Source organism: Scyliorhinus canicula, chromosome 2 (assembly GCF_902713615.1).
Source record: "Scyliorhinus canicula chromosome 2, sScyCan1.1, whole genome shotgun sequence".
Lineage (NCBI taxonomy): Eukaryota > Metazoa > Chordata > Chondrichthyes > Carcharhiniformes > Scyliorhinidae > Scyliorhinus > Scyliorhinus canicula.
The window spans coordinates 132,612,900-132,639,548 of NC_052147.1; the positions used below are offsets into that span (position 1 = coordinate 132,612,900).

At 44.8% G+C, this 26,649-nt stretch overlaps 1 protein-coding gene across 1 annotated transcript in view; it reads right to left on the reverse strand.

The window, feature by feature from the left end:
* Nucleotides 1-22,656: 22,656 nt before the first annotated feature.
* Nucleotides 22,657-26,649, reverse strand: part of LOC119962407 (cytotoxic T-lymphocyte protein 4-like) — a 71,387-nt gene continuing 67,394 nt past the window's right edge. The window contains exon 4 of the mRNA XM_038790366.1: nucleotides 22,657-24,143. Coding sequence (XP_038646294.1) covers nucleotides 24,105-24,143 — 39 coding nt within the window. The 3' untranslated portion in view covers nucleotides 22,657-24,104. The remainder of the gene's footprint in view (nucleotides 24,144-26,649) is intronic.

Here is a 26,649-nt window from a genome sequence, read left to right on the forward strand (position 1 = left end):
AGGTCATCTGCACAGAGCTCCACCCCATTCCCCCCCCCCCCCCCCCCCCCCGCCTCCTGACCAGTCCCTTGAGGCTTTCAGAGCAATTGCCAACGGCTCTATAGCTAACGTGAACAACAGTGGGGAGAGGGAGCATCCCTGCCTTGTTCCCTGGTGCCGTCTAAAATAGTCCGATGTTGTCCTATTCGTCCACACACTTGCCACAGGAATCTGATACAGCAACCTGACCCAGTCAATAAAGCCCCGCCCAAATCCAAACCGTCCCAGTACCTCCGACAGATAATCCCATTCTAGTCGATCAAAAGCCTTTTCTGCATCCATTGCGATCACTACCTCCACCTCCCTACCTTCCGGGGGCATCATGATCACGTTTAACAGCCTTCTGACATTGGCCACCAACTGCCTTCCCTTAACAAATCCCGTCTGGTCCTCCCCAATAACGTCTGGAACAGAATCCTCAATCCTCGAGGACAAAATTTTGGCCAGCAGTTTGGCATCCACATTCAACAGGGATATCGGCCTGTCGGACCCACACAGCTCCGGGTTCTTGTCCCGCTTCAGAATCAGCAAAATCGTGGCCTGTCTCATCATCGGGGAAGCACCCCTCTCTCCCTTGCCTCATTGAACATCCTCAACAACACCGGCCCCAATATCACAGAGAACTACCCGTCCGGCCCCGGGGCTTTACCCGACTGCATGGCCTTCAGACCCTCCACTATCTCCTCCAACCTGATCGGGGCCCCCATCCCTTCCAACAGCTCCCTGACCACCTTTGGGAAATTCAATTCCCCCAAAAAGTGCCTCAACCCCTCCGGCCTCATAGGGGGTTCCGACCTATACAGCCTACTGTAGAAATACCTAAACGCCTTATTCACCCCCTGCTGAATCTATCTCCAACCAGGTTCCCATCTCCGTCCTTTCCTTTCCCTATCTCCCTCGCTGCCTCCCTCTTCCTAAGCTGCTGTTGATCAGGATAGCGACTCCTCTAGTCTTTGAATCCAGTCCCGAGTGAAAGCCTGACTGACCCAGCCTTTCCTCAATCTAATCTGGTCAGTTACTCTAAGGTGCGTCTCCTGCAACATTACCACATCCGCCTTCAGTCCCCTAAGATTCGCGAACACACGTGCCCTCTTGACCGGCCCATTTAACCCTTGATCATTCTAGGTGATCAGCCTAGTTGGGGGGCTCATTGTCCCCCCCTTCGCCGATCAGTCATCCCCATTTTTGGGCCCGCCTCCTCTCCATGCTCTGCGCCTCCACCGGCCTGCCCCCAGGCAGCCTCTGCCCCAACCTCCTCACTGTCCCTTGGCCCAAGCCCTTCCCTCATCAGCAAAACATTTCCCCCCCTCCCCCCTAGTAACAACACTCTGTAACCCAAACCCTTTGATAAACCGAACATATGCACATCCCCCCACTGCGCTTCCGTGAGCTAGCCCGCCCAGCTAGCTTGGTAGCCCCCATCCCTGGCGCCGGATAGTCTCCCACCTATTGTTCCCTCCCCACCCTCCTCCCCGCTCATACATACTCCAACATCAAACAATTCCCAATTGCCCGACAGAAAAACACCAAAATTTAAACAAGCACACCCCTATCCCACAACAGTGCTAATGAAAACCTTAACTCACTCAGCTTTGCCCAAGTTTCATAGATTTCATAGAATTTACAGTGCAGAAGGAGGCCATTCAGCCCATCGAGTTTGCACCGGCTCTTGGAAAGAGCACCCTACCCAAGGTCAACAACTCCACCCTATCCCCATAACCCAGTAACCCCACCCAACACTAAGGGCAATTTTGGACACTAAGGGCAATTTATCATGGCCAATCCACCTAACCTGCACATCTTTGGACTGTGGAAGGAAACCGGAGCACCCGGAGGAAACCCACGCACACACGGGGAGTATGTGCAGACTCCGCACAGACAGTGACCCAAGCCGGAATCGAACCTGGGACCCTGGAGCTGTGAAGCGATTGTGCTATCTACAATGCTACCATGCTGCCAAAATCAATACAGAAGGCATTACAAACAGCTTCCACAAATCGATAAAGTAGAATTGTTTTTTTAAAAGAACAGAGAAACAAAAAGGAAAAAAAACATGAACGTTGCAGCAAAGTTCAAAACTTCTCAGTCCACCACCAGTCCTTTCCTTTTCACCATGTCCAGCACGTCCTCAGGCGACCCGAAGTAAAAGTGCTGTTCCTTGTACGTGACCCAGAGACGGGCCGGATACAGCAGCCCGAACTGGACCCAATCTGGTTGAAGCCTGCTCTTCTCCTGGCCACCTCTACACTCAGGTCCTGGTAGACCCGCAGGATACTATTGTCCCACTTACAGCTCCATATCTGCTTGGCCCACTGTAGAACGCGCTCCTTATCCAAGTACCTGTGGAATCTCACCACCATTGCCCTCGGAGGGGGCTCCCGTTCGCAGCTTCCTCATGAGTGCTCTGTGAGTCCTGTCCACCTCCAAGAGTCGGGAGAATGCCCCATCCCCAGCAGCTTCTCAAACGTATCTGCAATGTACGCCCCAGCGTCCGCTCCTTCGAACCCCTCCGGGGGCCCAATAATTCTCAAGTTCTGCCAGCAGGACCTATTCTCTAGGTCCTCCACCTTCTCCAGGAGCTTCTTCTGCTGGTCTCTCAGCATCCCCACCTCCGACTCCAACGCAGTTTGATGTTCCTCCTGCTCAGCCAGCGCCTTCTCCACCTTCTGGATCGCCTGATCTTGGGCGTCCAATCTAAGCTCCAGCCGCTCAATCGACCCGTTTATCGGGTCCAAGCAGTCCCGTTACTGCTTAGCAAAGCCTTCTGAATAACTTGCATCAGCTGCTCCGTTGATTGCTGGGTCGACAAACCAGAGGTCCAGCCCTCCGCCATGCTGTCTCCTGTTGCAGCTTCAGCCCAAGCTTCTCGGTCTTTCTGTTTCTGCCTTTACGAGCAGTCTGGTCCTTCTCTCCATGCTCCGATGTGGGAATTCAGTACACAATTGCCTCTGTCTTCAGTTTTACAATTCAAGTCCGGGAGAAAATCGGAGGAATAGGTCCAAAAATCCGACCCGAGCGGGAGCCACCAAATGTGCGATTTACTCCTTCATAGCCACCACCGGAAGTCCTACTCATTTAATTATAAAACCCCTTTACCGTAGTTTCATTACTCCTCTATCCTTTTCATCTCTTAATTCTTCAAATAAGTTGACTCCATTACCACCAGCTTAATTAAATAATTCACATACAGTCTTCTTTACAGAATAACACAAAATTCCCAAAATATTTTAAAAAATAACATCCATTCTCAGTCTAGCCCAGTTCAGGTTCTGGTTAATGGTAACCCCCAGCATGCTGTTAGCAGAGAGGATTCATCGCTGGTAATGCCATTGAATGTCAAGGGGCAATGGTTAGATTCTCACTTGTTGGAGATGGCCATTGTGGCATGAATGTAACTTGCCACTTGTCAGCCCAGGCCTGGATATTGTACAGATTTTGCTGCATTTGGACATGGATTGCTTCAATATCTGAGGAGTCACGAATGGTGCTGAACATTGTGCAGTCATCTGCAAACATCCTCACTTCTGACCTTATCATGAAAGGGAGGTCATTGATGAAGCAGCTGAAGAAGGTTGGGTCTAGGATATAGGTAAAACACAGGTTGAATAAAAGTTTAAAAGAGAATCTTTATTAATTCTGGGGATGGGAGCATCAATTCAAGTCCGGGAGAAAAGGGTCTGGTTTAGTTCACTCGGCTAAATCGCTGGCTTTTAAAGCAGGCCAGCAGCACGGTTCGATTCCCGTACCAGCCTCCCCGGACAGGCGCCGGAATGTGGCGACTAGGGGCTTTTCACAGTAACTTAATTGAAGCCTACTCGTGACAATAAGCAATTTTCATTTTCATCATCAGCAATAAGCTTTGAACAGTAGTTGTTTTGTACCTTGATTGGTTGTTGGAGAACTTTTCTCCTTCGAGATGTCTTGTTGTGAGTGTGGGTGAATGCACCTTTTTTCTTGTTTCATTGTTGTTTGTGAGGAGGGGGGGTTGGGGTGGGGGGTGGGGGGGAATCAGCCCAGGTGGCTGCTCGGTGGAGTTTTATAAAAGGTTTTTGGGAGACCTTGGCTCCTGCTGGTAAAGACATTTAATGAGGCAAGAGAGAATGTGGAGGTGATGATCGCTATGGACGCGGAGAAGTCATTTGATCGAGCAGAGTGGGAGTATTTGTAGGAGGTACTTTAGGTAGTTTAGGTTCGGGCAGGGGTTTGTGGACTGGGTTCGGTTATTGTATCATGAGTGTAAGGACGAACCGGGTGAGTTTGGGATATTTTAGGCTGTATTGTGGGATGTGGCAGGTGAGGACAATGAGCGAGCACTCAGTCGACAGGCAGGGGTCAGACCATGGCATAGATTGAGGAGCGCCAGCGCTCAGCTATTTGTGGGTTATCATCACCCCCCCTGGCCTCGACAGTGACCCACTGGCGGTGCCAACACAGTCCCAGCACCCTGGAGTGATAAGACACAGACCCAGGGAGGGTGGGAGATGGGGGTGGGTAATGTATCGATGTTGGACCAGGCCATGTCCTGTGTGAAGCAGGCGAGTATGAAGGCCTCCCTGGCCCTCCGGGCTTTCCGGAACCTCGCTGCTGCCTCCTGTCCTCCAGCCTCTGGCTGGTCACCCGGTTCATCCCCAGGATCGCCCTCCAACCCCTGCTGGCCCAGCTCAACCTCACCATCCTCCTCTTCCTCCTCCTCAGAGATGGGCACATGTCCCTGATTCCCAAACTCCAGCTCATTGGCCCAAAGCTGCTGTGCCAGGTTGTAGAGGACACAGCAGACCACCACAGAGTTGGCGGCCCTCCGTGGCAGAACCGTAGGGCACCGCCGGAGTGGCCGAGGCATCGGAACCGCATTTTGAGGAGTCCGATGCACCGCTCAATGACAGCCCGGGTGGCCATATGGGCCTTGTTGCAGAGGGTCTCTGCTTCAGTCTCCGGCCTCCATACTGGCGTCATTATCCAGGTCCCCAGCGGGTACCCCTTATCCCCCAACAGCCAGCCACCCATCCTGGGGTGGTTCTCGAAGAGACCAGGGATGTCTGACTGCCCCAGGATTTAGCTGTTGTGCACACCCCCTGGGAAGTGTGCACACACATGCATGATCTTCATCTGGTGGTCACACACGAGCTGGATGTTCAGGGAGTGGAACCCCTTCCTGTTAATGTAGCTCACACCCAGCTGGCCCGGTGAGCAAGGCGACATGTGTGCCATCTATTACCCCCTGGACTTGGGGCATCCGCCATCTTGCAGGCCAGGTCGGATGCACCTGTGAGCTGTGGCCTGCAAGATGCCACACAGTTCCCTGCTCGAGGTCTGGAATGATTCTGAGGCGTAAAAGTTCAGGGCGTTGGTGACCTTGACGGCCACCGGGAGCGGGTATCCTCCTCCTCCATATGGTGCCAAATCTGCGAGGACATGGCACAGGCGTTGTAGCCACCTGGGTTACAGAATTTACAGTGCAGAAGGAGGCCATTCGGCCCATCGAGTCTGCACCGGTTCTTGGAAAGAGCACCCTACCCAAGTTCAACACCTCCACCCTATCCCAATAACCCAGTAACCCCACCCAACACTAAGGGCAATTTTGGACACTAAGGGCAATTTATCATGGCCGATCCACCTAACCTGCACATCTTTGGTCTGTGGGAGGAAACCGGAGCACCCGGAGGAAACCCATGCACACAAGGGGAGGATGTGCAGACTCCGCACAGACAGTGACCCAAGCCGGAATGGAACCTGGGACCCTGGAGCTGTGAAGCAATTGTGCTATCCACAATGCTACCGTGCTGCCCTGTCCTAATCGCGGGTCACTTCCCAACTTTAAAATGGAGATTCGCTAAGAACGCAGGGAAAAATGGACAGGTACGGGGAAGCAAGCAGAATGCCAAGCTTCCTGTATATTAGACTCGCAGAAAAGCAGACAGCACTGAAACTGACGACCATCTGCATATCGATGAGTGATCCCCGGGAACAATAGCAACAGTTAAGATAATCGAGGCAAAGCCAGACTCCTCGGCGCCATCAGGAACCAAAGCAAAAGAAGCCAACGGACACTTAGGAACCACCCAGCGATCAGGGACCAGCCCCAGTATTTGGGAAATCAAACCAATCGATTGGAACATGGTCCAATCAATTGGAACCAGGTACGGGGTCCGCCCAAAAGGGCGTGAAGCCCCTGGGGACTATAAATTAGAGTCCCCAAGTTCAATTCGGTCTTCTTGGCAGGGTCTCCCAGCAGCTCGAAACAACCCTTGACAGAGACCTGCCTAGCAGCTGCACCAACAAGTAAGTGTCCAGTCAACGCACACTACGAGATAGGCGCTCCAACCATTAGTCCATACCAGCTGGAAGCCTGCAGTCTCAGGATCGAGCGAGAGGCCATTGTTCCCTGACCCAGTGGGTTACTTTTCCAAAGCTAAGTATTGGCCTGTTAGTGTTAGAAATAGTCTAGTTCTGTAGTATTTTATGCATGAGTAACGATTGACTGTGTATATAATAAATTTGTTTTGATTTGAACCTTACTAACTGGTGTATCGAGTTATTGATCAGCACTTGAACTTGAACCTCGTGGTGGTATCATAAAGATACCTGGCGACTCTAGAGCAAGGTTATAAAACAGAGCAATTAAGTGTAAAGCACACTTAGCAAAACAAGCAACAGTGCTACACCGTCCCCTTGTTGAGGTGGAGCTTCCTGCGATACGCACTGTCTGTCATCTGTTCAAATGACCAGTGATGCTTGTACATCCTGGGCCATCGCGGACATACCCCTCTGAGTCCCTCTCTGGCCCGATGGTCCTCAATATGTGGAGTGGGTTCCAACTCATGGGCCGCCGCCTTGAGCATCTGCAAACGTTGCTTCTGCCACCATCTCCGGTATCTGGCTGCCCAGTCTAGCAGCAGCATCACAAGGGCAAGTTCTGCGGGGTACAAAATACCTTCCAGACTGTTCAAAATCTGTAAGGGATTGGGTGAGAGTGTTAGACTGAAGACAGTGGTGGCTCCTATCCCGGGATATTCCATTCCCCCATTGATGACCCATCACCTGGGTGTTCAGCTGCGTGAGTGGTGTCGCCTCCCGCAGTGTCCAGGCATCACAGTCTGATTGGGATGCTAGGCAATGTCTCCCACATACTACATGGCCCACCCACCACGGGAATCCACTTGGAATGTGTGAAGTGCTCACTTAACCACAATTGCCAATTCCCTATTAGTAATAGCCTTCAGCTGCATGGCCAGGGGTGTCGGCGGTCTTTGGGGGTTATTGTTATCGGTGGGGCAGACGGGCTTCGCAAATTGTTTATGGCCTCGCCCGCTATTCACTGGCATCGTTTCGCTCAAGTGAGAGCGCAACGAGGCCGGAGAATTGCACCCAATGTCTGTCTTCAATCAATTTGATTCACTCCATGTGATACCAAGATATGGCTAAAGAAACTTGAAACAGTAGCGGCTAATACCTGTACTGGCTAATAACATTGCTGGCTAATAACATTACTGGCTAATAACATTACTGGCTAATAACTGTACTGGCTAATAACAGTACTGGCTAATAACAGTACTGGCTAATAACTGTACAGGCTAATAACATTACTGGCTAATAACTGTATTGGCTAATAACAGTACTGGCTAATAACATTACTGGCTAATAACATTACTGGCTAATAACTGTACTGGCTAATAACATTACTGGCTAATAACAGTACGTGCGAATAACAGTACTGGCTAATATCAGGACTGGCTAATAACAGTACTGGCTAATAACAATACTGGCTAATAACATTACTGGCTAATAACAGTACTGGCTAATAACAGTACTGGCTAATAACAGTACTGGCTAATAACGGTACTGGCTAATAACTGTACTGGCTAATAACAGTACTGGCTAATAACTGTACTGGTTAATAACATGTACTGGCTAATAACTTACTGGCTAATAACAGTACTGGCTAATAACAGTACTGGTTAATAACAGTACTGGCTAATAATATTACTGGCTAATAACAGTACGTGCGAATAACAGTACTGGCTAATATCAGGACTGGCTAATAACAGTACTGGCTAATAACAGTACTGGCTAATAACAGTACTGGCTAATAACATTACTGGCTAATAACAGTACTGGCTAATAACAGTACTGGCTAATAACATTACTGGCTAATAACAGTACTGGCTAATAACAGTACTGGCTAATAACATTACTGGCTAATAACAGTACTGGCTAATAACAGTACTGGCTAATAACAGTACTGGCTAATAACGGTACTGGCTAATAACTGAACTGGCTAATAACATTACTGGCGAATAACAGTACTGGCTAATAACAGTACTGGCTAATAACAGTACTGGCTAATAACAGTACTGGCTAATAACAGTACTGGCTAATAACACTACTGGCTAATAACATTACTGGCTAATAACAGTACTGGCTAATAACAGTACTGGCTAATAACATTACTGGCTAATAACTGTACTGGCTAATAACAGTAGTGGCTAATAACAGTACTGGCTAATAACATTACTGGCTAATAACTGTACTGGCTAATAACACGACTGGCTAATAACAGTACTGGCTAATAACTGTACTGGTTAATAACAGTACTGGCTAATAATATTACTGGCTAATAACAGTACGTGCGAATAACAGTACTGGCTAATATCAGGACTGGCTAATAACAGTACCGGCTAATAACAGTACTGGCTAATAACAGTACTGGCTAATAACGGTACTGGCTAATAACATTACTGGCTAATAACAGTACTGGCTAATAACACGACTGGCTAATAACAGTACTGGCTAATAACTGTACTGGCTAATAACTGTACTGGCTAATAACAGTACTGGCTAATAACACTACTGGCAAATAACATTACTGGCTAATAACAGTAGTGGCTAATAACAGTACTGGCTAATAACATTACTGGCTAATAACAGTACTGGCTAATAACATTACTGGCTAATAACATTACTGGCTAATAACAGTACTGGCTAATAACTGTACTGGCTCATAACATTGCTCGCTAATAACACGACTGGCTAATAACAGTACTGGCTAATAACTACTGGCTAATAACAGTACTGGCTAATAACAGTACTGGCTAATAACAGTACTGGCTAATAACAGTACTGGCTAATAACAGTAGTGGCTAATAACAGTACTGTCTAACACCAGTACTGGCTAATAACTGTACTGGCTAATAACAGTACTGGCTAATAACATTACTGGCTAATAACATTACTGGCTAATAACAGTACTGGCTAATAACAGTACTGGCTAATAACATTACTGGCTAATAACAGTACTGGCTAATAACATTACTGGCTAATAACAGTACTGGCTAATAACAGTACTGGCTAATAACATTACTGGCTAATAACAGTACTGGCTAATAACAGTAGTGGCTAATAACAGTACTGGCTAATAACAGTACTGGCTAATTACTGTACTGGCTAATAACAGTACTGGCTAATAACAGTACTGGCTAATAACATTACTGGCTAATAACTGTACTGGCTAATAACACGACTGGCTAATAACAGTACTGGCTAATAACTGTACTGGTTAATAACAGTACTGGCTCATAATATTACTGGCTAATATCAGGACTGGCTAATAACAGTACTGGCTAATAACAGTACTGGCTAATAACTGTACTGGCTAATAACACGACTGGCTAATAACATTACTGGCTAATAACAGTACTGGCTAATAACAGTACTGGCTAATAACAGTACTGGCTAATAACAGTAGTGGCTAATAACAGTACTGTCTAACACCAGTACTGGCTAATAACTGTACTGTCTAATAACAGTACTGGCTAATAACATTACTGGCTAATAACATTACTGGCTAATAACAGTACTGGCTAATAACAGTACTGGCTAATAACTGTACTGGCCAATAACAGTACTGGCTAATAACTGTACTGGCTAATAACAGTACTGGCCAATAACAGTACTGGCTAATAACAGTACTGGCTAATAACAGTAGTGGCTAATAACAGTACTGGCTAATAACAGTATTGGCTAATAACACTACGGGCTAATAACATTACTGGCTAATAACAGTACTGGCTAATAACACTACTGGCTAATAACATTACTGGCTAATAACAGTACTGGCTAATAACATTACTGGCTAATAACATTACTGGCTAATAACAGAACTGGCTAATAACAGTACTGGCTACTAACATTACTGGCTAATAACATTAATGGCTAATAACAGTACTGGCTAATAACATTACTGGCTAATAACATTACTGGCTAATAACAGTACTGGCTAATAACAGTACTGGCTAATAACATTACTGGCTAATAACAGTACTGGCTAATAACAGTACTGGCTAATAACAGTACTGGCTACTAACATTACTGGCTAATAAATTACTGGCAAATAACACTACTGGCTAATAACTGTACTGGCTAATAACATACCTGGCTAATAACAGTACTGGCTAATAACAGTACTGGCTAATAACAGTATTGGCTAATAACATACCTGGCTAATAACAGTACTGGCTAATAACAGTACTGGTTAATAACTGTACTGGCTAATAACTGTACTGGCTAATAACAGTACTGGCTAATAACATTGCTGGCTAATAACTGTACTGGCTAATAACATTGCTGGCTAATAACTGTACTGGCTAATAACAGTACTGGCTAATAACATTACAGGCTAATAACAGTACTGGCTAATAACAGTACTAGCTAATAACAGTACTGGCTAATAACTGTTCTGGCTAATAACAGTACTGGCTAATAACATTACTGGCTAATAACAGTACTGGCTAATAACATTACTGGCTAATAACAGTACTGGCTAATAACATTACTGGCTAATAACAGTACTGGCTAATAGCATTACTGGCTAATAACATTACTGGCTAATAACAGTACTGGCTAATAACAGTACTGGCTAATAACATTACTGGCTAATAACAGTACTGGCTAATAACATTACTGGCTAATAACAGTACTGGCTAATAACATTACTGGCTAATAACATTACTGGCTAATAACAGTACTGGCTAATAACAGTACTGGCTAATAACATTACTGGTAAATAAGATTACTGGCTAATAATATTACTGGCTAATAACATTACTGGCTAATAACAGTATTGGCTAATAACAGTACTGGCTAATAACAGTACTGGCTAATAACATTACTGGTAAATAAGATTACTGGCTAATAAAATTACTGGCTAATAACATTACTGGCTAATAACAGAATTGGCTAATAACAGTACTGGCTAATAACATTACTGGTAAATAACGTTACTGGCTAATAACAGTACTGGCTAATAACATTTCTGGCTAAAAACAGTACTAGCTAATAACAGTACTGGCTAATAACAGTACTGGCTAATAACAGTACTGGCTAATAACTGTACTGGCTAATACCAGTACTGGCTAATAACAGTACTGGCTAATAACTGTACTGGCTAATAACAGTACTGGCTAATAACAGTACTGGCTAATAACTGTACTGGCTAATAACTGTACTGGCTAATAACAGTACTGGCTAATAACTGTACTGGTTAATAACAGTACTGGCTAATAATATTACTGGCTAATAACAGTACGTGCGAATAACAGTACTGGCTCATAACATTGCTCGCTAATAACAGTACTGGCTAATAACAGTAGTGGCTAATAACAGTACTGGCTAATAACAGTACTGGCTAATAACAGTACTGGCTAATACCAGTACTGGCTAATAACAGTACTGGCTAATAACGGTACTGGCTAATAACTGAACTGGCTAATAACATTACTGGCTAATAACAGTACTGGCTAATAACACGACTGGCTAATAACAGCACTGGCTAATAACAGTACTGGCTAATAACAGTACTGGCTAATAACTACTGGCTAATAACAGTACTGGCTAATAATACTACTGGCTAATAACATTACTGGCTAATAACAGTACTGGCTAATAACAGTACAGGCTAATAACATTACTGGCTAATAACAGTACTGGCTAATAACAGTACTGGCTAATAACTGTACTGGTTAATAACAGTACTGGCTAATAATATTACTGGCTAATAACAGTACGTGCGAATAACAGTACTGGCTAATAACAGTACAGGCTAATAACAGTACTGGCTAATACCAGTACTGGCTAATAACAGTACTGGCTAATAACAGCACTGGCTAATAACAGTACTGGCTAATAACAGTACTGGCTAATAACAGTACTGGCTAATAACAGCACTGGCTAATAACAGTACTGGCTAATAACAGTACTGGCTAATAACAGTACTGGCTAATAACAGCACTGGCTAATAACAGTACTGGCTAATAACAGTACTGGCTAATAACAGTACTGGCTAATAACAGTACTGGCTAATAACAGTACTGGCTAATAACAGTACTGGCTAATAACAGTACTGGCTAATAACTGTACTGGCTAATAACGGTACTGGCTAATAACTGTACTGGCTAATAACAGTACTGGCTAATAACTGTACGGGTTAATAACAGTACTGGCTAATAACTGTACTGGTTAATAACAGTACTGGCTAATAATATTACTGGCTAATAACAGTACTGGCTAATAACAGTACTGGCTAATAACAGTACTGGCTAATAACAGTACTGGCTAATAACAGTACTGGCTAATAACAGTACTGGCTAATAACAGTACTGGCTAATAACAGTACTGGCTAATAACTGTACTGGCTAATAACATTACTGGCTAATAACAGTACTGGCTAATAACTGTACTGGTTAATAACAGTACTGGCTAATAACATTACTGGCTAATAACAGTACTGGCTAATAACGGTACTGGCTAATAACATTACTGGCTAATAACAGTACGTGCGAATAACAGTACTGGCTAATATCAGGACTGGCTAATAACAGTACTGGCTAATAACAGTACTGGCTAATAACAGTACTGGCTAATAACATTACTGGCTAATAACTGTACTGGCTAATAACATTACTGGCTAATAACATTACTGGCTAATAACAGTACTGGCTAATAACAGTACTGGCTAATAACAGTACTGGCTAATAACGGTACTGGCTAATAACTGTACTGGCTAATAACATTACTGGCTAATAACATTACTGGCTAATAACAGTACTGGCTAATAACAGTACTGGCTAATAACAGTACTGGCTAATAACGGTACTGGCTAATAACTGAACTGGCTAATAACATTACTGGCGAATAACAGTACTGGCTAATAACATTACTGGCTAATAACTGTACTGGCTAATAACAGTAGTGGCTAATAACAGTACTGGCTAATAACATTACTGGCTAATAACTGTACTGGCTAATAACACGACTGGCTAATAACAGTACTGGCTAATAACTGTACTGGTTAATAACAGTACTGGCTAATAATATTACTGGCTAATAACAGTACGTGCGAATAACAGTACTGGCTAATATCAGGACTGGCTAATAACAGTACCGGCTAATAACAGTACTGGCTAATAACAGTACTGGCTAATAACGGTACTGGCTAATAACATTACTGGCTAATAACAGTACTGGCTAATAACACGACTGGCTAATAACAGTACTGGCTAATAACTGTACTGGCTAATAACTGTACTGGCTAATAACAGTACTGGCTAATAACACTACTGGCTAATAACATTACTGGCTAATAACAGTAGTGGCTAATAACAGTACTGGCTAATAACATTACTGGCTAATAACAGTACTGGCTAATAACATTACTGGCTAATAACATTACTGGCTAATAACAGTACTGGCTAATAACTGTACTGGCTCATAACATTGCTCGCTAATAACACGACTGGCTAATAACAGTACTGGCTAATAACTACTGGCTAATAACAGTACTGGCTAATAACAGTACTGGCTAATAACAGTACTGGCTAATAACAGTACTGGCTAATAACAGTAGTGGCTAATAACAGTACTGTCTAACACCAGTACTGGCTAATAACTGTACTGGCTAATAACAGTACTGGCTAATAACATTACTGGCTAATAACATTACTGGCTAATAACAGTACTGGCTAATAACAGTACTGGCTAATAACATTACTGGCTAATAACAGTACTGGCTAATAACATTACTGGCTAATAACAGTACTGGCTAATAACTACTGGCTAATAACAGTACTGGCTAATAACAGTACTGGCTAATAACAGTACTGGCTAATAACAGTACTGGCTAATAACAGTAGTGGCTAATAACAGTACTGGCTAATAACAGTACTGGCTAATAACATTACTGGCTAATAACAGTACTGTCTAACACCAGTACTGGCTAATAACTGTACTGGCTAATAACAGTACTGGCTAATAACAGTAGTGGCTAATAACAGTACTGGCTAATAACAGTAGTGGCTAATAACAGTACTGGCTAATAACAGTACTGGCTAATAACATTACTGGCTAATAACAGTACTGTCTAACACCAGTACTGGCTAATAACTGTACTGGCTAATAACATTACTGGCTAATAACAGTAGTGGCTAATAACAGTACTGGCTAATAACATTACTGGCTAATAACAGTACTGTCTAACACCAGTACTGGCTAATAACTGTACTGGCTAATAACAGTACTGGCTAATAACATTACTGGCTAATAACATTACTGGCTAATAACAGTACTGGCTAATAACAGTACTGGCTAATAACATTACTGGCTAATAACAGTACTGGCTAATAACATTACTGGCTAATAACAGTACTGGCTAATAACAGTAGTGGCTAATAACAGTACTGGCTAATAACAGTACTGGCTAATAACTGTACTGGCTAATAACAGTACTGGCTAATAACATTACTGGCTAATAACTGTACTGGCTAATAACACGACTGGCTAATAACAGTACTGGCTAATAACTGTACTGGTTAATAACAGTACTGGCTCATAATATTACTGGCTAATATCAGGACTGGCTAATAACAGTACTGGCTAATAACAGTACTGGCTAATAACTGTACTGGCTAATAACACGACTGGCTAATAACATTACTGGCTAATAACAGTACTGGCTAATAACAGTACTGGCTAATAACAGTACTGGCTAATAACAGTAGTGGCTAATAACAGTACTGTCTAACACCAGTACTGGCTAATAACTGTACTGGCTAATAACAGTACTGGCTAATAACATTACTGGCTAATAACATTACTGGCTAATAACAGTACTGGCTAATAACAGTACTGGCTAATAACTGTACTGGCTAATAACATTACTGGTTAATAACAGTACTGGCTAATAATATTACTGGCTAATAACAGTACTGGCTAATAACAGTACTGGCTAATAACTGTACTGGTTAATAACAGTACTGGCTAATAATATTACTGGCTAATAACAGTACGTGCGAATAACAGTACTGGCTAATAACAGTACTGGCTAATAACAGTACTGGCTAATAACTGTACTGGTTAATAACAGTACTGGCTAATAATATTACTGGCTAATAACAGTACGTGCGAATAACAGTACAGGCTAATAACAGTACCGGCTAATAACAGTACTGGCTAATAACTGTACTGGCTAATAACATTACTGGCTAATACCAGTACTGGCTAATAACTGTACTGGCTAACAACAGTACTGGCTAATAACATTACTGGCTAATAACAGTACTGGCTAATAACAGTACTGGCTAATAACTGTACTGGCTAATAACATTACTGGCTAATAACAGTACTGGCTAATAACAGTACTGGCTAATAACTGTACTGGCTAATAACATTACTGGCTAATAACAGTACTGGCTAATAACAGTACTGGCTAATAACTGTACTGGCTAATAACATTACTGGCTAATAACAGTACTGGCTAATAACAGTACTGGCTAATAACTGTACTGGTTAATAACAGTACTGGCTAATAACAGTAGTGGCTAATAATATTACTGGCTAATAACAGTACGTGCGAATAACAGTACTGGCTAATATCAGGACTGGCTAATAACAGTACTGGCTAATAACAGTACTGGCTAATAACGGTACTGGCTAATAACTGAACTGGCTAATAACATTACTGGCTAATAACAGTACTGGCTAATAACAGTACTGGCTAATAACAGTACTGGCTAATAACACGACTGGCTAATAACAGCACTGGCTAATAACATTACTGGCTAATAACAGTACTGGCTAATAACTGTACTGGCTAATAACAGTACTGGCTAATAACAGTACTGGCTAATAACAGTACTGGCTAATAACAGTACTGGCTAATAACAGTACTGGCTAATAACACGACTGGCTAATAACAGCACTGGCTAATAACAGTACTGGCTAATAACAGTACTGGCTAATAACAGTACTGGCTAATAACACGACTGGCTAATAACAGCACTGGCTAATAACATTACTGGCTAATAACAGTACTGGCTAATAACTGTACTGGCTAATAACAGTACTGGCTAATAACAGCACTGGCTAATAACAGTACTGGCTAATAACAGTACTGGCTAATAACAGTACTGGCTAATAACAGTACTGGCTAATAACACGACTGGCTAATAACAGCACTGGCTAATAACATTACTGGCTAATAACAGTACTGGCTAATAACTGTACTGGCTAATAACAGTACTGGCTAATAACAGTACTGGCTAATAACAGTACTGGCTAATAACACTACTGGCTAATAACATTACTGGCTAATAACAGTACTGGCTAATAACAGTACTGGCTAATAACATTACTGGCTAATAACAGTACTGGCTAATAACATTACTGGCTAATAACAGTACTGGCTAATAACATTACTGGCTAACAACAGTACTGGCTAATAACAGTAGTGGCTAATAACAGTACTGGCTAATAACAGTACTGGCTAATAACTGTACTGGCTAATAACAGTACTGGCTAATAACAGTACTGGCTAATAACATTACTGGCTAATAACTGTACTGGCTAATAACAGTACTGGCTAATAACAGTACTAGCTAATAACAGTATTGGCTAATAACAGTACTGGCTAATAACATTACTGGCTAATAATATTACTGACTAATAACAGTACTGGCTAATAACAGTACTGGCTATTAACAGTACTGTCTAATAACAGTATTGGCTAATAACATTACTGGCTAATAACAGTACTGGCTAATAACATTACTGTCTAATAACAGTATTGGCTAATAACATTACTTGCTAATAACATTACTGCCATACTGCTGAAGACTCGTGCTCAAGAGCTCAAGCTGCATCTAGCCAAGCTGGCACAGCTATGACATTAGCACTTACCTGACAAGGTGGAAAATGGCTCAGGTTTTTATTTAGTTGTCCACAAAAGGCATGACAAATCCAATCTCCCTGGTTACTGCCCCACCAAGCCACTCTCAATCAAAAAGAAAGTGACGGAGATGGGTCATCAACACTGCCAGCAAGTGGAATTTACTCAGACATAACCTGCTCAGTTTGGTTTCTGCCAGAATGACTCTCTCCAGATCCCGTTAAAGCCTTGTTCCAAACAAGGACAAAATAACTGAATTCTGGAGGTGAGGTGTGAGCCATTGCCATCCAAATCAAGGCTGCGTTTGTGCTCCTCCATGTCCTCAGATGTGTTGGATGAATCAATGTGCCAAAGGCACAGAATGATACAATAGGTGGACATCTTTAGTGACCCATCACCAAGAGTAGCTTGTGGGCATCACTGCTGTCTGTAATGTGACATCAACAATCTCTCGTAACATTGAAGCCAATAGGAATAATCATCACCATCATTGGACATCTGAGACCAGAATGGCTGGCTCTGAATATACATTTCACGGGAGTGCGAAGTTGCAGTTAAGGAAGCCATGCCAATGGCCACTTCCCAATGTCCATGGAGGTGACCCTGCTGGTGAATACAGCAGGCTTTCTCATTCTCCAAACCACATTTGGGTCATTGATCAGAGTGGTAAACTATATATGCAGACAACTTTTGCAATTATATGTGACATTGTTTTGTCTTGTGGTTCCCAGAAGTCTGAAATAATCTCACTCTAAGACACAGATATTGGAGTTGACATCAAATATATTTCTCAGATCTCACCATGTGCTGCAGACTAATGCAGTCTTCATTCCATATACAGGCTGTGCACAGTAGTGAGTGAGGTGTCATCCTGAATACTTGTGTACACTTATGCATAACAATATAGTTCCTAACATTTTTCAAATAGTGTAACAATATAACAGACATAGCTATACCACTGAGTGGCTGCAGAATATTCTGGGGAGGAGCGTCAACAATTGGATATCATGATCCATTTGGTATCAATGGCACAGGCAGAAAATGGTTGAAGCCATTTAGGCAGATTTTTAACGAGCCAGGAAGTAGAAGAAAAATAGGACCTCAAAGATAGTCCCGGATTACTGCCAGTACCACGTGCTCGTGAGTATAGAAATAGGGTAGAGTAGATGAATGCGTTACTGGAGAAATGATGAAGGAGGGAGGGCTTCCGATTCTCATGGCATTAGGACCAATTCGTGGGAAGGTCAGATTTGAAAGGCTGGATGGGTTGCACCTTAACAGGGTTAGGCTAAGTATCTTTGCAGGCAGGTTAGCTAGTTGGGGAGTTTTAGACTAGCTAAATAGAGGGATAAGTGCTGAGCATTAATTCAGAAGGGAGAAAAGCAGAGTTGGAAGTAGAAGGTGGAAAATGAGCAAGTGAGTTTGGAAGGCAGAGTAACCAATGGTTGGAAAACAGCAAAATGGGAGACCTCGTGCTTAATGGCTTATGTTTAAATACAAGGAATGTAGTGAACAAGGTTGGAACACATAGAATCCCTACAGTGCAGAAGGAGGCCATTTGGTCCATTGAATCTGCACCGACCCTCCAAAAGCGCACTCTACACAGGACCATTCCCCTACACAACCCGCTCTATCCCCAGAACCGAACCTAACCTGCAAAACGTTTGATACTTTGGGGCAATTTAGCATGGCCAATCCACCTAACCTGCACATCTTTGTACTGTGGAAGGAAACCAGAGAATCAGAAGGAAACCCACACAGGCACATTGAGAAGGTGCAAACTCCACACAGTCACCCAAGGCCAGAATTGAACCGTGGTCCCTAGAGCTGTGAGGCAGCAGTGCTACCTACTGTGCCACCATGCCACCCACATGGAAATGTGAACTTTTAGCCATTAGTGGAACATGGCTTAGAGAAAGCAGGAATGGGATTTCAACATTCCTGGTTACAGGATTTTCAGAAAATAGAGAGGGGGATAAAAAAGGTGGGTTGTCAATATTGATTAAAGAAACAATTATAGTCCAGACCCCGTGGAGATTTGGAAGTACGAGGGCGAAGGAATTTTCATATTTCCCCCAAGGGTGGCACAGTGGTTAGCACTGCTGCCTCACAGCTCCAGGGTCCCAGGTTCAATTCCGGCCTTGGGTGACTGTGTGCAGTCTGCACGTTCTCCCCGTCTCTGTGTGGGTTTCCTCCGGGTGCTTCGGTTTCCTCCCACACTCCAAAGATGTGCAGGTTAGGTGGATTGGCCATGCTCAATTGCCCCTTGGTGTCCAAAAAAGACGAGGTGGGGTTACTGGGTTATGGGGATAGGGTGGAGGTGTGGGTGTCCTTTCCAAGGGCCAGTGCAGACTCAATAGGCCGAATGGCCTCCCTCTGCACTGCAAATTCTATGATTCTGGGTGTACTACCGGATTGACTTTTTTGTGGTGGACAAGGGCGTTGCTGGCGGGGTGGTCGACTCGGAGTGAGCGGGTGAGGGCCACCATTCAGTGTATGTGAAGCTCAATGACACGGGGAAGGTCACGGCTGCCACTCAAGGCGGTGGTCGGTGGGGGCGGGGGAGGGGGGGGGGGGATTTTACAATTTGAGTGCATAGGGAGAAGGTGGAACAGGCAGAGATGGCAAGGCTGGTTGAGGAGATCCTGAGGGTGGACAGAAGGTATTCGGAGGCACCGGAGGCAGGGTTGTTAAAGGAGAGGCAGAGGCTCCAGTTGGAGTTTGGATTAGTGTCCACGGGGAAGGCGGTGGGGCAGCTCTTCAATGCCAGAAGGGTAGTATATGAATATGGTGAGAAGACGAGCAGGATGCTGGCCACCAGCTGAGGAAGCAAGAGACAGAGAGGGAGATTGGCAGAATAAAGGACGAGATAGGAAGGGTAGTGTTGGATCCAGTGGGGGAGAAAGGGGCGTTTGAGGCATTTTACAGGAGATTGAATCAGTCGGAGCCCCCAGCCGGTGGGGAGGGAACGCGGCGGTTCCTGGATGGACTGGAGTTTCACAGGTTGGATGAGGAGTTGGTGCAGGGATTGGAGGCCCCTATCAGATTGAGGAAGGTGGTGGAGAGTATGGGGGCGATGCAGGCAGGGAAGGCCCCGGATGGGTTCCGGTGGAGTTTTTAAAAAAGGTTTGGGGGCTCCTAGGGCCATTGTTGGGGAGGCATATAATGAGGCTAGGGAGAGGGGGGAACTCCCCCCTACATTATCACAAGCATCCATCTCCCTGCTACTGAAAAAGGACAAGGATCCGGAGCAGTGAGGGTCGTACCGTCCAATCTATCTATTGAATCTGGACACCAAATTGCTGCTGAAGGTGTTGGCTTCGCGAATCAAGGGCTGCCTCCCAGGGGTGATAGACGAGGACCAAACGGGATTTGTGAAAGGGAGACAGCTGTCGGCAGATGTGAGGAGGCTGCTTCATGTGATTATGATGCTTTGGGAGGGACAGGAGGTAGAGGTGGCAGTGGTCATGGATTGGAGAAGGCTTTCGACTGGGTGGAGTTGGAATATGGGTGGGAGGTGCTGGGGTGGTTCGGGCAGGGGTTTGTGGACTGGGTCCGGTTGCTGTACAAGGCACCGGTCGCAAGTATACAGATGAACCGGGTGAGTTCAGGATATTTGGGTTGCATCAGGGGTCGAGGCAGGGGTTCCCCTCTCCCTGTTGCTCTTTGCCTTGGTAACAGAGACACTGGAAATAGCGCTTAGAGTTTTGAGGATTGGGAAGGGATTGTGTGCGGTGGCGTCGAGCACAGGGTTTCATTGCATGCGGACGACCTGCTGTTATACATTTTGGACACATTGGGGGCATTGCGGTCATTATGGGAATTTTGGAGGAATTTGGCTGGTACTCTGGGTGCAAGTTGAACATTGGAAAGAGCGGGGTGTTCCGAATGAGACCAGAGGGCAGATTAGGGGAGCTACCGTTCAAGGTAGTGGGGGCGAGTTTTAGATACCTGAGCATCACCCCCAGTGACTCTCACCCACAGCCTCACCTTCACTGTCACCCCCAGTGATTCTCACCCACAGCCTCACCTTCACTGTCACCCCAGTGATTCTCACCCACAGCCTCACCTTCACTGTCACCCCCAGTGACTCTCACCCACAGCCTCACCTTCACTAACATCCCCAGTGACTGTCACCCACAGCCTCACCTTCACTGTCACCCCCAGTGACTCTCACCCACAGCCTCACCTTCACTGTCACCCCCAGTGACTCTCACCCACAGCCTCACCTTCACTGTCACCCCCAGTGACTCTCACCCACAGCCTCACCTTCACTGTCATCCCCAGTGACTGTCACCCACAGCCTCACCTTCACTGTCACCCCCAGTGACTGTCACCCACAGCCTCACCTTCACTGTCACCCCCAGTGACTCTCACCCACAGCCTCACCTTCACTGTCACCCCCAGTGACTCTCACCCACAGCCTCACCTTCACTGTCATCCCCAGTGACTCTCACCCACAGCCTCATCTTCACTGTCACCCCCAGTGACTCTCACCCACAGCCTCACCTTCACTGTCACCCCCAGTGACTCTCACCCACAGCCTCACCTTCACTGTCATCCCCAGTGACTCTCACCCACAGCCTCACCTTCACTGTCACCCCCAGTGACTCTCACCCACAGCCTCACCTTCACTGTCACCCCCAGTGCCTCTTACCCACAACCTCACCTTCACTAACATCCGCAGTGTCCCTTACCCACAGCCTCACCTTCACTGTCACCCCCAGTGACTCTCACCCACAGCCACACCTTCACGAACCCCTAGTGACTCTCACCGATATAATTCTCTTTCACTAATACACCGAGTGACTCTTGCCCATAGCACTCATTTCAGTTAAGTACTCAGCCCTGCTCCCCATAGCTTTCGTTTTGAGTTATACACCCTCTAACCTCCTCCATTGGTAGCCTTGCTGTAGCAGACCCAACAAATTTTATTTGGTAAAGTACCCAGTAATTCTTCCTTTGAAATGTAAACATTGGAGCTAAAGTCAATCATAAATGAATGGGCACAGGTTCTCCATAGGTGTTTTTTTGTTATGGTGTAAAAGCTACTCAGATGGTAGCAAGTGTCCAAGATCAAAGCAGATCTTTGTAGAGATTTTTCTAGCTGTGCTTAATATTGATTGGCCATGTACTTGATAATGGATATTACTATCCTAACATTCAATCAATACCCTTGTCACTGTCATATTAGCCATGATGTGGAGATGCCGGCGTTGGACTGGGGTGAGCACAGTAAGAAGTCTTACAACACCAGGTTAAAGTCCAACAAACCTGTTGGACTTTAACCTGGTGTTGTAAGACTTCTTACTGTCTTATTATTTCATTTCCCCAGTAGAGGGAAGCATTGGACAACATTTATTGCTCATCCCTATCTCCTCAGAGAATGTGCTGCTGCCCTGTCTCTCTGAACTGTTGCAATTCTTGTGGTGATGGTACGCTCTTTGCGGTGTTGGGAATGGAATGACCCAACCACAATGTCTTGTCTTCTGGTAAATGGTTTTCTCAGACTTGTCAGCTCTGTGTTTGTCCTCAGTACGAATTGGAGTCCTTGAAGTCGTTGGAAATGGTCTCTGTGCAGTAGCAGGTGTGAGTATGTTTGATCTTTTTTCATGCAATGTTGTGTTTTGATTTACATTCTGTACTTTTGATAGTCACCAGCTGTCCTCAATGTTTGTTGCACATTTTCTTGTTGCACCCAGAATGAGCTGTCTGTTCTTCACAAGATCTGTATCTCTTGTTGTCCGTTAAAGTAAACAGATGCAGAAGTCTATCAGCTTTCTCCGCATGGAGCCTTCACTCTGCACTGATCTTTGCTGCATGGGAATATGACACAGTGACAAGAGAATGTGCAGTTTGCTTCAGAAACTTTGCTGTATGATCCTTGCATCGCTGACACAACCCTGAATTCCTCAGATGTGAAACTGTCGACCCTCCGACTCGGGGGCTTTCCCTCGGCTTGTAGCATTGCAAACTTTGTTTTGGATACTTTGGTGCATTAGTTTGAATGTGGGGAATGTTGTTTGGAAGAAACCTGTGGTTCTGGGCCTTTGGAAGTTTATCAAAACCATCATGTAGCCCATCTAGGGTAGCGGCATTTCCTTGTCTCCTGAAGTAAAATTTATTTGAACCCTATTGTCTTGGCCAGGAAGTCAGCATATTGAATGTTCTCAGGGTAAAGAATGGAAGTGGGGAGATAAATCTTTGTGACTGCTTCTTTTGTTCAGTTCCATAATGCACTGATCTCCAGGGTGGACTGTTCCCATCTCCTTTCCCAACTGCAGAATGGTTCATGTCCCAAGGCTAAAATGGAGAGAGCGCCCCTGCCCCCATCACAAATAAATGATTGGTATCTGAATTGAAACCCTCCGCACTCACATCACACTCCAGCTTTCCTGCTGATGGGATTCCATGAATTTACTCGGGTAGTCGTTTGAAGCTCTGGGTTAGAAGCTCTGGGTGTCGCCATTGTCTTCTGTGAGGTGTTGACCAGACATGTGAACCCATTGGGTTCATGACAGATTGGGAGCCACAGACATGGAAATAAATGGACATGTAGTTACCCCGGCAACACACTGAGGTTCACTGCACTGAATCGGTTCCTGTGTGCTTTTGACCAGTCATCTGCTCAAAGATTTCCATGTGGCTCGGAGTGTTGGGGGTTACAGAGGACGCTTCAATATTTAAACCACGGCATCTGACCTCATGTCCGGGTATTATACAGGGTCAGGAAGTCAAAGGATTCAGAGACCATTAAAGTAGAACTTCACAGGTAGTATGGGGAGATGATAGAATTATCACATGGATTGTTTGGAATGGGTTTGAGGAATTGGCGGCTCTGCCTAGAATGTTACTACTTTCTTACATTAATGTAAATAGTGTCGTCCTTCATCTGAAAAGTAAAAAGGAAAATATTGTCAATTAGCTACTATTTCATGTTTGGTTTGTAGTCAATGAGACAAATAAAACTGTTGCTTCACTTGCATTACACCAACGAGATCATTGGTGAAAAGGGACACTTCCCTTGAGAGTGAGGCAAAAACTGATGATGATGCTTTTTAATATAATTGTCAAGTAGCAGGACAGAGGGCAATGAGCAAGAATGAGAGAGAAGGGAAGAGAGTGCCGGACAGGAAGGGAATGGCTAGAAATGGGGTGGGAAGAGGGAGACAGGGAGGTGGGGAGGGAGAAAAAAGGCGAGAGAAGGAAGGAAAGTAAGGGAGAAGGCATGAGACAAAGTGTGAGAGAAACTAGGAGGGATATGCAGAAGGAGAAAACGGCAGGAGGAAGAGAAACAGAAAGGGATGAAGAGGCAGATGAAGAACGACACAGTGGAAAAATGACGAGAGAGAGAAAACCAGGAAAGAGAGGTGACTGGGGCTAGAGGGAAGAAATGAGGGACTGATAGAAAATGGAGTGTAGGTCAATGTTCATAGAGTAGGAATCATAAGGGCAGAGGAGAGAGCTAATTCAGACCACAGAGGTTAAGTGACACCAAGAGAGAAAGAACCTGCAATAATACAGTTCCTTTCATTTCTACAGGATGTCTCAAAGCACTTTATAGCCAAGGAGTGGTTTTGAAGTGCAATCATTGTTATAATGTAGAAAACCAAACAGTCAATTTGGCAGAGTAAGATCCCACACACATAACTGAAATTTAGAGTACCCAATTATTTTTCTTTTCCAATTAAGGGGTAATTTAGCGTGTCCAATCCACCTAACCAGCACATCTTTGGGTTGTGGGGATGAAACCCACGCAGACACAGGGAGAATGTGCAAACTCCACATGGATAGTGACCCGGGGCTGGGATTCGAACCCGGGTCCTCATCGCCGTAGTCCCAGTGCTAACCACTGTGCCACATGCCGTCCCTTAACTTAAATAAGAGACTTCCCTGATAGCCCGGCGATGAATACTGTTGGCCTGGAGGGACTCAAAGCCCCCAAAGACCGAAGTATGGCTGTCAGACATGGCAAGCTTTCTCGGCTTGGAAAAAATCAAGTTTGCCTTACGAGGATCACTATTGGGGTTCTTCGCGGGAAACTAATCGTCAGCGGGGGGGGGGGGGAGGGGGGTGGGAGAGGGGGTGTAGAATAGTGCAGAGTAGGGGGGAAGAATAGGCGGGTCTATTTGCAAGAGTGGTACTGTTATTTGCACTATGTTTTTGTAATTGGTATCTGCACACTAATGTATATTGTTACTGTTTACAATGCCAAAAATACCTCAATAAAATTGTCTGGGAAAAAAAACTTAAATAAGAGACCAGTTATTCTGTTTGTGATGGTGCTGTTTGGGGGGAGAAATATTGGACAGGAAACCAGAAGTGTTCCCTGATCATATTCAAAATGTGAGTCTTTTACTGGGGTGGTCCACCATACCGTCTTGTTGATATGGAGCATTCGCTGTGTGAAGAATGGTGGAAGGTAGTCCATTGATAATTCAGTTAAGACTACTTGGTCTGTAATTCCTTGTTTTATTTTTGGAGAGGGAAGTCCAATTTGTTACTCTACGGTTTTCAAGCAGGATCAATAAAACAGAGACTTTATGATAAAAGTTAGAGGTGATAATGAGATTGAGAGGGATTTGTACAGTTGTTGGTGAGGCTACATCTGGAGTACTGTGTACAGTTTTGTTCTCCGAAGAGAAGATATGATTACATTAGACTCAGTTCAGAGAAGGTCCACTCGATATGAGGAAAGGTTAGACAGGCTGGGCTTCTACCCATTGGCTCAGAAGAATGAGGAGTGATCTTATTGAAATATATGAAATCCAGGGGCGGCACGGTGGTGCAGTGGTTAGCATTGCTGCCTACGGTGCTGAGGACCCGGGTTCGATCCCGGCTCTGGGTCACTGTCCGTGTGGAGTTTGCATATTCTCCCCGTGTCTGCGTGGTTTTCGCCTCCACAACCCAAAGATGTGCAGGCTAGGTGGATGGGCCACGCTGAATTGTCCCTTAATTGGAACAAATAATTGGGTACTCTAAATTTACTAAAAAAGAAAAATAAAAGAAACAAAATCCTGAGGGGACTTGTCAGGGTGGACACTGAAAGGATGTTTCCCCACGTGGGAGAGACAAGAATTCAGGGACACAGTTTAAAAATAAGGAGCCTCCCACCATTTAAGATGGAGATGAGAAGAGATCTTTCCTCTCGGGGGATTGTTAGTCTGTGGAATGCTCTTCCCCAGAGCAGCGGAGGTCGGTAGTTGAATATTTTTTACACTGAGTTAGATAGATTCTTGATTGACAAGGTGGTGGGGGGGGGGGGGGGGGGGGGGGGGGGGGGTTGTCAGAGGTAAGAACATGGGTGACATTCAGTGGGCACTACCCACACCCTTCCTGGAGCCTGAGGTTGGGACCTTTGTTCAGGCACTGAACACCTTTGACTGAAGGACACATCT